The sequence below is a fragment of the Equus przewalskii genome, chromosome 3, assembly GCF_037783145.1.
Source record: "Equus przewalskii isolate Varuska chromosome 3, EquPr2, whole genome shotgun sequence".
NCBI lineage: Eukaryota > Metazoa > Chordata > Mammalia > Perissodactyla > Equidae > Equus > Equus przewalskii.
In genome coordinates, this window is record NC_091833.1 from 439,779 (window position 1) to 458,286 (window position 18,508).

The 18,508-nt window shown below is 38.8% G+C and overlaps 1 protein-coding gene across 2 annotated transcripts in view; it reads right to left on the reverse strand.

Annotated features, from left to right (window-relative positions):
- The window catches only part of NETO2 (neuropilin and tolloid like 2), a 56,970-nt gene that overhangs the window by 23,127 nt on the left and 15,335 nt on the right, over positions 1–18,508 (reverse strand). The window contains exons 5-7 of one of the 2 annotated variants that reach the window (XM_070613559.1): positions 15,195–15,218; positions 14,964–15,091; positions 727–955 (exon numbers count right to left, since the gene is read on the reverse strand). In XM_070613559.1, coding sequence (XP_070469660.1) covers positions 727–955; positions 14,964–15,091; positions 15,195–15,218 — 381 coding nt within the window. Of the gene's footprint in view, positions 1–726; positions 956–14,963; positions 15,092–15,173; positions 15,219–18,508 lie in introns of both variants that reach the window. The other variant, XM_070613558.1, reaches the window with a different exon arrangement.

Genomic DNA, 18,508 nt, shown 5'->3' on the forward strand with positions numbered 1-18,508 from the left:
TTCTTCACAGAAATGCACAACCTCAGTTGAATCCATGAGAAAATATCAGACAAACCCAAACTGATGGACATTCTACTAAATAACAGGCCAGCGCTCTTCAAACACATCAAGGTCTGAGATGGAGGAGACTAAAGGAGACACGACAGCCAAACGCAACCTGGGATCCTGGATCAGAAAAGGACACTAATGGGGAAACTAGTGCTATCTGAATAAGGTCTCTAAATCGGTTAATAATACTGCATCAGTGTTAATCTTCAGTTCTACCTGGTGTGTAAGATGGTAACGGGGGAATCTGAGTGAAGGGCATATGAGAATTCTGTACTATTTCTACAACTTTCTATAAACTTACAATTATTAAAAAATAAAAACAAAAAAAAATAGCCTACCTAAATTTTTGGTGAGCATGGTTTGGTGGATTCATAATTAGTCACCAAGCTGAATTAATACTACTGATAATTACGTATAATTTTGAAAATCTTGAGAGAAGACTCCACTTTCTGCACTGCCTGTCATGTGTTTACACCTTTATAATAACGTAGTGGTGTAATTTATGTATTAACATGTTTTTCACCCATGAAGGTCAACTCCTTGAGAATAGGGACTAAGACTTAGTTATTTCTCCATCTGTGACTCGCAGTCTTTGTCAAAAAGAAACAATCAAGATAGTATTCTGAATGAACGAAAACTATGTAAACGATCTCAGTGCTATAGGAATCATTTACTTACGCTCCACGAAGGAAGTAAAGAGCATTCTGAATCTGCTAAGCCGACTGCCTTCGTCGGCCCACATCCGTATCACTCCAACTCCTGTTTTCAGCATTATATCATTGGCCACAGTGCTGCAAAACTTGGCCTTCAGATTTTCAATAGAACTGCTTCCATCATAGACTGCAACGAAGTTTCTCTTGCATTCATTTGAGTGCTCCATTTGATAATCTAGGAACCTCAAATAAATCTGTAACATTAAAACGAAGAAAAACACTGCTTTAAAAAAGATACACTAATTTGAATTTTCTAGTTCTCTTATCCAGTCAACATGGTAGACTTAGTCGAGTTACGACAGCTGACAGAAAAACAACAAAGGCCGACGCGTACGTATTTCAAAGAACCAAGACTAACGGTCTGTTTCTTTGGTTGTCCGAATAACGCAACCAAGCATTAACAAGAAACCTAAACTTTGTGTTTTGTCTACAGAGAAGAAACTTTATGTTTCATGAGGTATGACTATATTGCATATTTCCCTTCTTATAAAAGCAATCTCATGGTACAGACAAATTGGGAAAATAAAAGAAACACACTCATAATTCTACTACTCTAACAATCATTGGGATTAATTGGTGAGTTTCAGTTCTCCTTCACATTTTTAAAACCCAAGTTTACTTACAAGATACATACTGTCTGCTTTTGCTGTAACATGTGAACTGTTTTATCTATACTCTTCACAACCATAATCATTCCCATAATGTCCTGTTGTTTACCCACCATCCTATTATTGTAGACTTAAGTGGTTTTAAGATTCTACCCCATAAATAACAATTCCGCATTTTCAGTCAGGAAGACTTGAACCATAGTATCAAAATTAGTATTAGAATACTATTAGTATCCTATTTTTATTATCCTTGTTCTTCACATTTTATAGGCAGCTTGCTACCCGGCACTAAGTTATTTCTTAAAATATGCTTGGCCCACTCTTTTTTGAAGATTTCTTTTACATTCTAGGCTTCAAAAGACCTTGAGGATTAATCTTTAGGTTGTGGACTTAGAAAGATTGTGAGCATCTTCTCTAAAAGAACTGCATGAAGTAGGTATCACTTATAGGTAGGGAGGAAATTAAGGGTCAGAGAGATGAAGGCACTTGCCCAAGGTTACTCAGAGGGGGAATATGAACCTAGGCTGGTCTGACTAAAGAGTGTGTTATTCCCACTGCCTGGGATGCCTTCTATGTGTCTGTATGTGCACACACACACAGAGTTCGCTTTTAGCCTGTAGTTGCTCATATGTGACTCATTAATGAAAATAAAATTTTAGTGAGTGATGAATAAAGACTTCCTTTGCTTGCCACTGAAGACGTCTAACGAATATTCACTTTCTAGTTGCTAACTCTAAGGTAGCAGTATAATGCCACTCATCCTTTAATTAAAAGGGCTTCATAAAAGAAAAATGTAATGTCAGAATTTTTCCCCCAAAATACTTTGATGGCATAAAACTAAGAGCAAACAACTAAAAAATTATACTTAAAAAGTTAAATTTTGACCAAGTAATGTTTACCACTTCCATGAGAATGGTAGAAAATTGGTAAAGAAATAGGATTTCCATTTTCAAAACTTCACAGAATCTTCATAAATGTATTTTGACACAGAAGCAATGTTTTCTCCAATAAATCATCTGTTCTCATGAATTTCTCCATCATTTACATAACAAAAACACTCTTTCCATGGTTCTGTTATTATCTGTCTTCTCCATTAGACTGTAAGGTCTTCCAAGGAAAAGATCACATGCTAACCATATCCAGTATAATCCTTCCTCATAGCGAGTGAGGAATAAACGACGAGGCTGATAAAACTATGAATCGGGAGAGCTAAACATCAGGAAGACATTCAAGAAGTCTGAAGTATTTACTCTCCGCTTTTTTTTTAATCCAAAGAAACATGGTATTGCACAAGGCCACAGTAAATGCTCTTTAAAGATACAATTTTTTAAAAGTCAAAAGTTTTAAGATGTCATATGACAAGAATGACATTCTTCTCTATTGTTGAAAAAGCTAAATATTGTAGTAGTTTAGTTCAACTAATTTTCAGAAAATACACCTAACAATATGAACCTGACAAACTGAAACAGATGGAGGGCACAAACTCCTCCTCTCTCCCCCAGAATGAATGAGAAGAGATCTTCTAGTCAACACTCGTGCTCTCTTACCCTAACGCCCCTCTCCAGGGACGCAGAGTGTGTTACCTGGATGGTGAGGAATTTGGTCTGTTTCCTTTCCTCTTTCCCTGGACAAGTGAGTCGGGAACAGTGACCTGAGTAAGTGCACCTCTTCTGCAGATGCCAACTTTCCCTGGATTGGGATAGGCCAGGGTAGACTCTTGTGGAGGTGGAATTGGCGCGAGAGGAATTAGCAAGTCTAATTTGACTCTCACAAGCTGCTTCCCTAGCCTTCATCGTAATAAAGGGGCTATTTTGAATCTCCACATTCTCAACTGGTTCCAAACTCCAGTGGGAAAAAGGGACACTATTTATTGAAATCCCCAAAGGCTTTAACAGAAATGAAATCTCCAGAAAGCCACTATATCTATGGAAAGGCCACTGACGAAAGTGGACTAAAACACTACTTGCATAAACAAACACCAACAACTTCTTTTGCATATATTTATAAGTGGATTTTCTTGAACATCACCCATTAACTAGTTTACCCCTTTTGAGTATTCAAGGGTTATGGTGGTCTTTAAAATTTTTTCCTTTAAATTTCTTAAACAAAACCATCTGGTTACTCATTTAACACTTAAGAAATGTGATCCAATTCCCATATCAACTGTGAATAATATTTTTTAATTTTTAAAAATTGATTTACTTTTACTAAAAGTAACATTCTCCAATATTCCAGGTAATACTCCTGAGAAATTTATGAATATAGAATTATTTCTTCAGGAAATATTTCAATAAAGAACAAGATCTAGGAAATATAATTTAATTTCACTTAAACAAATATTTATTAAATATTGTCAAATAAAAAAATAGACTATATATTACAAATATAGCTGAAGCCTCTTGTGTTCTCCTTCTTTCCTACATACCCTTATCCTGAGTTTGATTTTCATAATTCTCATGCATATTTTTATATTTCCATATTTATGTATCTATAAAAATATGCAGTACTGCTCCGTACTTTTAACATCTTTTACCAATTATAGAAATAGATCACTATTTATTTATTCACTCTCCTTTTGGACATTCAGCTTGCTCTCATTTTTTAAAATATTAAATAATACTGCTATAAACATTCTTGAATTCTCATCATGCACATGTATGATGATTTCATTTGGGTATGTTTCTAGAAGTGCAGCTGCCATGTTACAGGAGGTGACCATTTTCAGCTTTACCAGCCCGTGCCCAATGGCTTTCCAAAGTGGTTGTGGCAATTTATCCTTCTAAAGCAAGTGAAGAGCGTTTCCATTACTCAGTCCTTGCTGACACTTGGTCATGTCAAATAACATACAGTAAAATTCTTCAACAAATGCAGTCACGTGACAGCCAGAGCAACCAAGAACAGCTCCGTCACCCCGCCCGGAATTCTCTTGTGCTGCCCCTTGGCGGTCAAAACCCATCTCCAGTCTGGATCCCAGGCAACCGATGATCTTTGGCTGCACTTTGGTTTTACCTTTCTTAGAACTTCATATAAACAAAACCACACCGTATGAGTCTGGACTCTTCCACATAGCATGATCCATTTGAGATTCTTCTAGGTTACTGCAGGTACCAACAGTTTGTCCCTTTTTATTACCAAATGGATTTCACATTATGGATGTAATACAGTTTATTCTTTTAAAACAGCTGAAGAACACTTGGACTGTTTGCAGTTTTTGGTTATTATGGATAAAGCTGCTACAAACGTTTATGTATAGGTGTTTCTGTATAAACATGTTTTTATTTCACCTGGGCATCAGGAGACCGCTGCGTCACATGGTAACTCTATAAGGAACCACCAAGCTGTTTCCCAAGTGGCTGTAGCATTTTGCATTCCCACCAGGAGTATTATCAGATGTTCAGTTGCTCTACACAGGTTCCAGCACTTGGTACTGTTTTTTTAAACTAGTTATTCTAACAGATGTATCATGCCATCTCATTGTGGTTCTAATCTGCATCTCTGTAATGACTAAATCATCTTTGGTGAAGAGTCTGTTCAAATCTTCTGCCCATTTTTAAATTGGCTAGTTTTCTTATTGTTTTCAGTTCTGGATTAAAAGTCTTTTGACCAGTGATTTGCAAGTATTTTCTCCCAGTTCGTGGCTTTTCTTTTCACTCAATAGTGTCTTTCCCAGAAAAAACTTTTAAGTTTTAATAAAGTCCAATTTATGTTATTTTATGGATTCTCCATTGATGTCATATCTAAGTAAGAATTGTTTGCCTAACCCCAGGTCATAAAGATTTTCTTCTAAAAGTTTTATAATTTACACATATGTTTATGATCCATTTTGGGTTAATTTTCTACAAAGTATTAGATATAGGTCAAAGTCGGTATTTTTTTTTTGCATATGGATGTCCAATTGTTTGGCAGCATTTGTTGAAGATTATCCTTTCTCAGTGTATTGTCGTTGTATCTCCATAAAAAGGTCAATTACAGTCATGCATCACATAACGATGTTTCAGTCAATGGCAAACCACATACACAACGGTGGTCACAAAAAATTATAATAGAGCTAAAAAATTCCTATCCGCTGGTAACACCATACCCGTCTTAACGTCATAGTGCAATGTCCTACTCACGTGTTTGTGGTGATGCCGGTGTAGACAAACCTACTACATTGCCCGTTGTATAAAGTACAGTATATACAATTATGTACAGTACCTAGTACTTGATAATAATAAACGACTGTTACTGGCTTATGTATTTACTATACTATACTTTTTAATTGTTATTTTAGAGTATACTTTCTACTTATAAAAAGTTTACTGCAAAAGAGCATGCTGTTTATGCCAGCAGCAGCCTCATACATCTCATGTTTATGGCATCTCTTGATTGCATCCTTTTCTCGTGTGCTTGATTTAATCTCATGTTGTTTTGTTCATCATGGTCCCTAAACATACAAAATCCACTGCTAACCTTGCCTGTAAGAGGCCACATCGAGCGACTGACCTGGAAACAAAACTGAAAGTGATTAAGGACTATGAAGGTGGAAAATCTGTGATGGTTATTGCTCGCCAGTCAGGCATGTCCCATTCCACCACAGCTATGATCTTGAAGAACAAGAACAAAGTGAAAGAAGCTGTTAAAGGGTCTGATCATTGCAGGCCACGAGACTAACAAAAATTCGAGAAGGGCCTACATCAGACATGGAGAAACTTCTTATGACCTGGATTGAAGACCAGGCGCAAAACTGTATCCCTCTCAGCACCATGACATCACGGCCAAAGCAAAAGCTTGTTTGTGATGTTGAAAGAAGACGCTGGACCCAACTGTGATGTTGAATTGACTGTGAGGCTTGGGTGGTTTCCACGACTCAGGAATCCTTGTTCATCACATAACGTGACAGTGAGGGGCGAGTCTGTGAGTGCTGCTGTGAAGGCGGCTGAAGAACTTTTAGAAACTCTAGGTAAGCTGATTGTGGAGGAAAACAATTTGCCAGAGCAAATACTCGATATGGATGGAACCTCCCCACTCTGGAGGTGGATGCCTGAAAGGACTTCCATCCCTTAGGCCGCCAAGTCAAGGTCAGGTTTCAAGGCTTTTAAGGACAGGATAACAGTCTTGCTTGGGGGCAATGCCCAGGCTACAAATTGAAACCCTCTGTGACCTGGCACAGCGAGAACCCAGGGCCTTCAAGCACATCAAGAAGCCCGCAGTGCCAGTGGACCCCAGGAGCAATAAGGAGCCATGGATGACTCAGCTGCTCTTCCAAGATGCCCTCCTGAATTGCTGTGCCAGAGAAATGGAGAAGTGCTGTGTGGAGAGTAACACATCTTTCAAGATGTTGCTTCTTGTTGGTGATGCTCCTGGCCATCCTCCTTTGACTGGTGATCTTCGTCCCAATATCAAAGTGGGGTTTCCTCCTCCAAACACCACCTCTTTGCTCCAACCAGTGAATCGAGGAGTTAAGCAGCTTTTCAGGCCCAGGATCTGAAGAGGACCTTTGCCCAGGCTCTTGCTGCAACTGAGGCAGACACTGACGCAATTCTGGCAGGATTACAACATCTCTGACTGCATCAAGAACCTTGCTGGGGCCTGGGGTGATGTCACTGGGGAGTTATGAACGGCGTCTGGAAGAAGACAGTCAGGAGGTTGATCCATGACTTCAAAGGGTTTGCCAAGGATGAGGAGGTTGCAGAAATCAACAGGCTGCGGTTGAGATGGCAAACAACTTTACCCTGGGTGTGGATGAGGATCACACTGAGGAGCTCCCAGAGGTGGTTCCTGAGGAATTGACTCACGAGGAGCTGTTGGAACCGAACAGGAACACACAGCTGAAGAAGAGGCAGGACAAAAGGAAATTGCAAGGGAAGAAAAAGAACCCTCAAGAAAATTCACAGTGATGGCTTAGCAGAAGCTTTTGCAGACCTCAAGAAGCTCCTTAAAAAGTTTGAAAACAAGGACCCCAACACTGAAAGGTTTTCAGTAATAGAAAGGAATGTTCATGGTGCATTATCTGCTTATAAGCAAATCTACAATGAAAAGAAGAAACAAGCCAAGCAAACCACGACAAAGAGTGACTCCTCCTCAAGAAGCTCAGCCAGGTCCTTCAGGAGGTGTTCCAGAAGGCAGCATCATCATAGGAGATGACAACTCCATGTGTGTTATTGCCCCTGAAGTCCTTCCAGGGGGACAAGATGTGGAGGAGGTAGACGGTGATATTGATGATCCTGACCCTTGTAGGCCTAGGCTAATGTGTGTCTCTGTCTTAATTTTTAACAAAAAAGTTTAAAAAGCTAAAAACAATACAAAATCTAAAAGCAGAAAAAATCTTATAGAATTAGGATATAAAGAAAGAAAATACTTTGTACAGCTGTGCATTGTGTTTGTGTTTTAAGCCATTGTTACTACAAGAGTGAAAATGTTAAGAGCCAGCCCTGATGGCTCTGTGTGCTCTGCTTTGGCAGCCTGGGTTCAGTCCCTGGGGTGGAACCACACCACTTGTCTCTCAGTAGCCATGCTGTGGTGGTGGCTCTCAGAGAGGAACCAGAAAGTGTTACAACTATACATAGCTATGTACTGGGGGTAGGGGGTGGGGAGAAGAAAAAAGGAGGAAGATTGGCATAGATGTTAGTGTCGGGCAAAATCTACCCCCCCCCCGAAAAAAGAGAAAAAAATTAAAAAGTTTATATAGTAAAAAAGTTGCAGTAAGCTCAGCTTAATTTATTATTAAAGAAAGAAAGATATATTTTATAAATTTATTGTAGCCTGAGCATATATTGTTTATAAAGTCTACGGTAGTTTTCAGTAACGTCCCGGGCCTTCACCTTCACTCTCCACTCACTCACTGCCTCACCCAGAGCAACCTCTAGTCCTGCGGGCTCCGTTCATGGTCAGTGCCCGAGACAGGTGCACCATTTTTTACCTTTTATACAGTATTTTTACTCTAGCTTTTCTCTGTTTGGATACAAAATACTCACCACTGTGTTACAACTGCTACAGCATTCAGTGCAGTAACACGCTGTACAGGTCTGTAGCCTAGGAGCAATAACAGGCTACACCAACAGGCCAGGTGTGGAGTAGGCCGCACCGTCTAGGTTTCTGTAAGTACACTCTCTGATGTTCGCACGACGAAATCGCCTGATGACGCATAACCCAAAACGTATCCCAGTTCTTAGGCGATGCATGACCGCATAGCAAGCTCCCATACATGTGAAGTTCTCCCTTAGGATACTTTATTCACTTTCATTAGTTTGTACATCCCAGTAACAAGTGCATTCTGTCCAATTACCACAACTTTATCTTGAAGGATAAGTCACCCCACTTTGTTTTTATTCAAAATTGTTGTGGTTCTTCTGGATGCTTTCCTCTTCTACGTGCCTCCGAAAGCCCTACTGGGATTAGGATTGGAGTTATTTATGATTATTTTCTTTGGTGAGGAAGACTGGCCCTGAGCTCACATATGTTGCCAATCTTCCTCTTTTTTTTTTAAAAAAAAAGATTTTATTTTATTTTTTTCCTTTTTCTCCCCAAAGCCCCCCGGTACATAGTCGTATATTCTTTGTTGTGGGTCCTTCTATTTGTGGCATGTGGGATGCTGCCTCAGCATGGTTTGATGAGCAGTGCCATGTCCGCGCCCAGGATTCGAACCAACGAAACACTGGGCCGCCTGCAGCAGAGCACGCGAACTTAACAACTTGGCCACGGGGCCAGCCCTGTCTTTTTGCCTGAGGAAGATTGACTCTGAGCCAACATCTGTGCCAGTCTTCCTCTCTTTTGTATCTGAGATGCCACCACAGCAAGGCTTGATGAGCAGCATATAGGTCCATGCCCAGGATCCAAACCTGTGAACCCCGGGCCGCCAAAGCAGAGTGTGCCAACTTAACTGCGACACCACCAGGCCGGGCCCTAGATTGGAATTATTCTAAATTGATAGATTAATTAGGGAACAATGAACATATCTGTGATATTGACTCTTCCCACCCGTGACAATGATCTCTCTCCCAACATTTCTGTAGATCTTCTTTTATGTATTTCATTGTAATTTAAAAATTTACTTCCTGGTAGTTTATGGCTTGTTTCTATTGTAAATGGTGTTTTAAAAAGTTTCACTTTCAAACTGCTTTTGGCTGTAGTACAGAAAAACCACTGACTTTTATAACTGATTAACTTTTTCTTTCTCTCATCTTGTTGTATTGACCAGGATTTCTGAACACCACCAAATAAAATATTGACAATAGACATCCTTGACTTATTCCTGAGCTTCAAGGAAATGCTTTTAAGCTTTCACCATTAATTACAATGTTTGTTTTAGGGTTTTAGTAGATATTCTTTGTCAGCCTGAAGTCGAGTTTTCCTATGTTGGAATCACTGAGAGTTTTTTCTATCGATAGGTTTTAAGTTTAATTGAATATTTTTTCTGCATCGATTGATATATCTGGATTTTCTCCTTTCATCTGTTAATATGGTAAACTACATCATTCAATTTTCTAATACTAAACTATGCAAGAACTTCTAGGATAAATGCACGTTGGTGGTGATTTCTAAAAAACTTTGTTAGGTTTAGTTTCTTATTGCTTACTCTAGTTTTATGGGTCACCCCCCTCCCCCTGCCTTCCATTTTATAAATAATCCTGGTTTATAATTCTCTCATGCTTTCTATTTAATTTTCATAGAAACAGGCTGAGGAATGGTCTTTCTTCTTCAGTTTTCTGAAACAGTTTATATAACATGTTCCTTGAATATTTGGTAAAATCTAATCTGGCCAGTTTTTTCTTTTCTTTCCTTTTCTTTTTTTTTTTTTGAGGAAGATTAGCCCTAAGCTAACATCTGCCACCAATCTCCCTCTTTTTGCTGAGGAAGGCTGGCCCTGAGCTAACATCTGTGCCCATCTTCCTCTACTTTATATGTGGGATGCCTGCCACAGCATGGCGTGCCAAGCGGTGCCATGTCCGCACCCGGGATCTGGACCGGTGAACCCCTGGCCGCCGAAGTGGAACGTGCGAACTTAACCCCTGTGCCACTGGGCTGGCCCCTAGCCAGTTTTTTCGTAACATTTTAAGTATAAAATCGATGTCATCAATTTGGCAAAAGTTTATTCTTGTTTTCTATTTCTTTGATTTAATTTTGGTAAATTATATATATATACAAATATATATACACACACAAATATATATTTAAGGAAATTGTCCATTGAGACTGTTTACAAATTTATTAGCAAAGAATTACTCATAATATTCTCTTATAGTTTAAAACACTTTCATTGTGGAAAATTTCAAACATGCAAAAACAGACAAAATAGTATATAAACCCATGTACCCACCCCTAAACTTAACGAAGATAACTCGGCCGGTCTTGCTTTATCTATAACCCTCCCCACTTCTGCCTCTCACTTTCTGAGACAAATCCCAGAGATATGATTTCATGTGTAAATAGTTCCAAACATACTGCTAAAGACCACTTACAAAAATAACCTCAGTAGTGTTCTCCAACTGCACAAATGAGTAATTGCTTAATATCAAATACTGGTTGGCGTGTAGACTTTTCACTGTCTCTTAGCGCTCCCCTCCTTTCATGTTTCCTTCGAATCCACAAGTTTCCTTGACTTTTACATTTCCCTGATCTGCAGGTTCCCCTACCGTCTTCCTTCTTCCTTCTGTCATTTGTTTCTGGAAGAAACGCTCGGGTTTTCTCTTCTCCTCAGCAGGTCTTCTTCCTAGTTGTCTCACGAGTTTTCAGTCTCAGCTCTAGCTGATTTATGTATGACCTTTTCTGTTTCTAATATTTCTTTTTTTCTAGATCAATCTCGCCAGAGGTATGTCTATCATTTTTTTTTTACAAAGGGGCAGCTTTTAGTCTGTTGCTTCTTTCTTTTTGTAACTTCGTTTTAGACTTCATTTATTTCTGCTCTTGTATTATTACACTTCCTTTGGATATTTTGGTTCTGTAACTTTATTTTTTTGAGGAAGATTAGCCCTGAGCTAACTGCTGCCAATCCTCCTCTTTTTGCTGAGGAAGACTGGCCCTGAGCTACCAGCCGTGCCCATCTTCCTCTACTTTATACGTGGGACACCTACGACAGCATGGTGTGCCAAGCGGTGCCAAGCGGTGCCATGTCCGCACCCAGAATCCAAACTGGCAAACCCTGGGCCGCCGAAGTGGAACGTGCGCACTTAACCATTGTGCCACCAGGCCAGCCCTTTCATTTTTTTTAAGATTGGCCCTGAGCTAAGATCTATTGCCAATCTTTTTTTTTTCTTCTTCTCCCCAAAGCCCCCCAGAATATAGTTGTATATTCTAGTTGTAGGTCCTTCTAGTTGTGGCATGTGGGACGCCACCTCAGCATGGCCTGATGAGCAGTGCCAGGTCCGCGCCCAGGATCCCAACCAGCGAAACCCTGGACAGCCAAAGTGGAGTGCATGAACTTAACCACTTGGCCACGGGGCTGGTCCCTCTGCTAACTTCTTGAGTTCAATCTTAGCTCATTAAATTTAACTCTTTTTCTTCTTCTAAAGGAAGCATTTACAGTTATAAATTCTCCCAAAGTACTTTTCACTGCATCCCACAAGTTTTGTATGTAGTATTTCCATTCTTCTTTTTTTTCTTTAAAGATTTTATTTTTTTCCTTTTCCTCCCTAAAGCCCCCCAGTACATAGTTGTAAATTCCTCGTTGTGGGTCCTTCGAGTTGTGGCATGTGGGACGCCGCCTCAGTGTGGTTTGCTGAGCAGTGCCATGTCTGTGCCCAGGATTCGAACTAATGAAACACTGGGCTGCCTGCAGCAGAGCATGCAAACTTAACCACTTGGCCACGGGCCAGCCCCTCATTATTTTTGAGTTTCAAACATGTTCAAATTTCCATCCTGATTTCTTCTGTGACCTATGAATTACTAAGTGGTATATTATTAAATTTCCAAACATACGGACTTTTTAAAGTTATCTTTTGGTGGCTGGTTACTAACTTAACTGTATTTTTTTTGTCAGGGGATGCTCTGCATGATAGCAAGCACTGGTATATATTTCAGACTTTCTTTTTAGCCTAGCATATGGATCAGTTTTTATAAATGTTTCACTTATACATGCTCCCAGAGAATGTGTATTCCTTGGATCTTGGGAGCAAGATAACATGTCTCATTAGGCAGCCTGTGTTGTTTAAATCTTCTGAGCCTTACTAATTTTTTTGTATGACTGACACACTACTGAGAGGTGAAAAAAAATTACCCACTATAATTGTGGATTTGTCAGTTTTCCTCGGCAATTGTCAGTTCATAGTTTGTACATTTTGAGGTTAATACATAAAAATTTAAAATCATTCTTCCTTGTGAATTAGTTTATTTCTTGACTTCTATTTTAATCGCTGTATCAGTTCTCTTTCGGTATTTGTCGGTATTTCTTTCTTGTTTTTGTATTTCCAAAATTTCCTGTGGTTATCCTAAAACAGGATATATTTGGATTTTCACTGTAGCATTTTATCCATTTAATATTTTTGCCCACAAATATCTTAGTTTTGCTTTCATTCTTGAATGATAGTTTAGCTGGATATGGAATTTTAGAATTTTAGATTGTGATTTATTTTTCCTCAGCATTTTGAAGACATTTTTCTATTGTCTTCTGGCTTCCATTTTGAGATTGATGATTCTGATGTCACTCCTTGTATGCAATCTCTCTTTTTCTCTCTACTTGTTTTGAAGATTCTCTTGTTGTCTGTGGTGCCCAATGTAAGCGGGTGCCAATTAAAACATTTCTTTTCTTGCTTTGGGAGTCACTTTGTATCAATGCTTTTTGTCAACTGAAAATTTTCTTAATAGCTGCCACCCCCCCGGACTCTCAAGCCATATTCAGGGCAATTTTCTCAGATCTTTCAATAACCATAGTTTTTACTTGGATAAGTCCTATTTGACTATTTTTAAAGTGTAACTGGTCATTGCTCTTTCTCATCTTTCTAATTCCTTCTTGTAGGATATTTAAAACACTTCCATTCTACGAAGCCCCTGCCGTTGTCGTGTCTGCTCACTCACTCACGGTGGGCTGCTCACTTGTGCATTTCCTAACTGTGGGCTGTGCGTTTACCTCAGCTTTATCTACCATGATCCCACAGCCTCCATGGTTATTTCGTATTCTTTTTTTTTTTTTTAAGGTTTTATTTTTCCTTTTTTCTCCCCAAAGTCCCTTGGTACACAGTTGTATATTTTTAGTTGTGGGTCCTTCTAGTTGTGGCATGTGGGACGCTGCCTCAGCATGGCCTGATGAGCAGTGCCATGTCCACATCCAGGATCCGAACTGGCAAAACCCTGGGGTTCCACAGATGAGCACTCGAACTTAACTGCTTGGCCCTGGGGTGGCCCCTGGTATTCATTTTTGTTAGGTGCCACAAATGGCTTAACAAGCCCAGAACCATTTTGTTAATTTTTGGGCTAAGTGGTTCCTGAATTGAACAGGGAATGTAAATTCACATCCCAAACTTTCTATGGATAAAGTTTTAGGGGAAACCCCAGCATCACTCCTATCCCAAGACAGCCCAGAAAAATAAGCTTCTTGTTATCAACCTGTGCTAGCGGAAGATGTTTTCTATTCTACCATTTCATGGCAATATTCTCCCTTTGAGGGTTCCAGCTCTATGTGAGGGATCTCACAAAGGTCACATGAGCCCTAGGCCTTTTTTTCTGTCTCAGCGTGGGTATTAATACCAAGCTCCTGGCATGTCTACCCCTGAGTAGTCATACACTACTGAAATCAGCAAGGGGCATTTGTATCATCAATTTCAGTTTTCAGTTTATCACTCTGGTTTATAGTTCTCTTTATTTTTAGTCCAAAATAATCATCTCCTTTTTTTGGAGCTTATATATGCTTTTAAAAGGACACCTGTTATATTTTATCCAATGTTTCCAGGTGTTTTGTAAAAGGCAAAAGGTATATTTTCAGGTAATCTATCCATCATATTATCATAACTCTAAATTTGATTTTCATAATTCTTCAAAGGTTTGTTCTCCCACCCTCATTCTCTTTTCTCTTCTTACATATTAAATATAATCTTAACTCTCTTAATATCCCTAGAAGTGTAAATTAAAAGCAAAAAGCCTAAGTAGTTAGCAACCAGTCTCAATCTGGCAGAGTCATTTCAAACATTCTCCCCTGTGACGGATTCCAGTGAAAGCCCTGCCTGATTAGCAGAGGACAGCACGGCAACAACACAGCCCTGAGATTCAACGTGTCTGTGTTTGGGTTTGACACTGCCAGGACCGATTCTGAGATGTCTGACAACATACCTTAACCTCCTGTTGCCTATTTTTTCTCCTCATAAAGTTTTTATGAATCTATGATCATAGTGACCAATACTTGCACTCTCTAATTAGGAATACACAGATTTCAAGAATCTTAAAATTCTTAAAATAAGAATATTAACATATGTGTGATATTCCTGAAATTTATAGTGTAGTTTAACTATAACAAGGCTGAGATCTTAGCAGGTGCCTGATAATGTTACTGAGATAAAGTTAATTTTTTAAAAGTTGTAATATCAGTTTATATAATCAATAAGTATCTCCATGAACCAAAATAACATATTATACAAATCACGTCTTATTATGTTCTTCTCTGAAGTGACTCAATGCATAATAATACCTTAGCTCTTGGAGTAGCTTTAATTGTCCATATGCAATCAACTGCTTGCCCAGGTTTCGTTTTTCCTTCTTGTTCTACCTGACTAGAACGCACTACTCCATCAGCTCCTGAGAGCTCAAACTGGCAATCTAGAAAGAATAGATGAATGATGTTCAAAGGAAAATAAGACTGATAAAAACGCCATGAGGAAAAAGAGGTGATATACTAAACCTGGGATGGGGTTTAAAATACCTCCTAGGTAAGTAAAATCTGGATCTGCAACAGAAGAAAGAAGAAAGTCATTGGCATTGAGATACTGTAGAATGACTTTAAGGCTCAGTGTCTTAAGTTATATCCAATGCTACATTTAACAACAAAGCAAGAGAAAGCTTCCACTGGTATAGACTGCAGACCACTGGTTATTTATGAGCATATTCAGGTGCTCACTTCAGGATCAATGTTTCTAAAATAATGTTTACACTTTTGATCCCATCACAAATTAATGCTCATCTATACTACCTGAAAACTCATAATGCTCCATCAATAGCAGTAGCTAGTCCATTGATGGATGAATGAATAAACAAAATGTGGCATATACAGTACAATGGAATATTATTCAGCATTAAAAAGAAATGAAATTCTGACATATGCCACAACATGGATGAACTTTGAAACATTATGCTAAGGGAAATAAACCAGACACTAACGGACAAATATTGCATGATTCCGCTTACTGAAGTACCTAGGTTACATCAGTCAGATTCACAGAGACAATAAGTACCAGGAGCTGGACGGAGAGGGAACGGGGAGTTAGTGTTTAATGGGTACAGTTTCAGCTTGGGATGACAAAAAAGTTCTGGAAATGGATCGCGGTGATGGTTGGACAACACTGTAAATGTACTTAATGCCACTGACTTGCACATTTAAAAACGGTTAAAGTAGTGAATTTATGTTATGTATAATTTATTGCATACACACAAAACGTGGTAGCTGGTAAGTGGTTTTTTCATAATGGCAGGAGAAAAGAAAGATGAGTAAGAGGTATACAGGAGTAAATAATACTTTTATTGTCAAAAAGAAGTTACAAAATCTTATATATAAATCAGATCTTGGCAAACAAGTGTATACTATCTGAAAGAAAAAACAGACATCAAAAACAATGTTCTTAATTATTTGAATGTTTTTAGATACTAAAAACCAAAATCAGGCAATTTTATACATAAAGATTCTTACTTTGAGGAAAAGTAGCTCTTTTTCCTCTATTAGTTTTATGTATCATGAGAGCAACTTTATAAGGCTTACAGTTAAAAGATCAACCAATGTTTAATATTACGCTAATGACAGTGACATCGGCAGGATTATATAATACTCCATTTTACAGAGGAGGAAACTGAACCAGAGAGATTATTTTCTTAGATCATACAATGGCAAAGTCAGGACTAGATGCCAATTCTCTAGAATTCTGTTACGCTACCATGTTGCCTTTGTAATGTGGGTGAGGATTCCACAATTTTACCACTAAAAGAAAAAAATCACGTTAAAATAAACAAGCATAATTAACTAAATTATGGATGTGCCTAGTTACTTAAACTCATATCTATAAAATAAAGTTTGTCTAGGGATTGGTAAACCTAGAAGAAGCCTGCTAACAATGCTGAGAAATTAGTATCTTTTCAATGAAATCCTCTAAGCTCCTGGTGATATCTGTTGAGGCAGAGAGGCTCTTAACAGATTGTTAGCTCCTGGAAGTCACTGGGATAATTCTGGAATTTTAATGTAGTAACAACGATATCCTAAAAGTCTCGCCTACATATGAAGAAATTCAGATTCGTTTGCCAGAGAGCTCGCATGGCTTTACTCCAGTGCTGTTTAGGATTTAAATTTCTCTTTGACATTTCTCTGCAAAAGAGCTGAAGTGTTGTTACTCCCTTTTAGCAAGGCTGGGTTTAGTTTATTAAGTTAAAAAAGAACAGTTTTGGGGCCTGCCTGGTGGCGCAGTGGTAAAGTGCACCCCTTCCGCTTCTCGGGGGCCCGGGGTTCACCGGTTCGGATCCGGGTGTGGACATGGCACCGCGTGGCACGCCATGCTGTGGTAGGTGTCCCACATATAAAGTAGAGGAAGATGGGCACGGATGTGAGCTCAGGGCCAGCCTTCCTCAGCAAAAAGAGGACTGGCAGTAGTTAGCTCAGGGCTAACCTCCCTCAAAAGAACAAGTTTCTGAGACGTATCGTAAATTGAGCTAAAGTTTTCCCTCTACCTTTCCAGTATGAAATTTGGATAACCATGGTTAAAGCGTCTGGAATTACAAACAACTGGAACAAGACTGAGTGCCGAGTGACAGAAAAGAAGAGTGTGCACTGAAAACAGGTCTTGCCGGCTGAGGAAAGGCGCTGGGACATTTTACACGGGCAGCTTCCACTCTGCCAGTTTGGTATATTTAGGTTCGATCTGAACTTTCAAATTAAGTTTTTTTTTTAGATACCTGTTTGTAATTTTTTAAAATTTATTTTTATTGTAGTAAAATACATGTACCAATATTTACCCTTTTAATCACTTTTAAGTGTACAATTCAGTGGCATTAAGTACATTCACAATGTTGTGCAAGCATCACCACTATCCATTTAACCAAAAATTAAAAAGACAAATTTTAATACAATCCAGCCATTGCACTCCTTGGTATTTACCCAAATGAGTTAGAAACTTGTCTACACAAAAACCTGCACATGGATGCAGGTTTATTTACAATTGCTAAAACTTGAGAAGCAACTAAGATATCCTTCAATAGAATGGATAAACAAACCGTGGCACAACCACATAACGTAATACTCAGCACCAAAAAGAAATGGGCTACCAAGCCATGAAAAACATGGAGGAACTTTAAATGCATGTGACTGAGTGAAAGCAGCCAATCTGAAAAGGCTACATATTGTACGACTCCAACTATAGGACATTCTAGAAAGGGCCAAACTACAGAGACAGTAAAAAGACCAGCGGCCCTTGGGGGTTTAGAGGGAGGGAAGAACAGGTGGGTTTTTCAGGCAGTGGAGATAATCTGTATGATATTGTAATGGTGGATACACGTCATTACACATTTGTCTAAACACAGAGAACATAGAAGACCAAGAGTGAACCCTAATGTAAACCACAGACTTTAGGTGATAATGATGTGTCAATGGAGGTTCATCGATTGTAAAAATGTACCACTCTGGTGCAGGATGCTGATTTTGGAGGCAGTTGTGTGTGTGTGTGTGTAGGGGGGGGACGGTAAGAAGTATATGGCAACTGTACTTTCTACTAGGTTTTGCTGTGAATCTAAAACTGTTCTAAAAATAAGGTCTATTAGACAAATTTTCCTTTTTGAAAATGTTATCCTTTTGGCATTGAGAAGGTACATACTGAAGCAACACTTAAAAATTTCCATAATATGTTTACTGACAGGAAAAATGTTGACTACATTGTTCACGCAAAAAATCAGGTATCACAGCTGTACGTATAGCATGGTATCAGCTAAGTGGAACAAAATAGACAGAGAAAAACATCTGAAAGGATACACAGCAAATTGTTA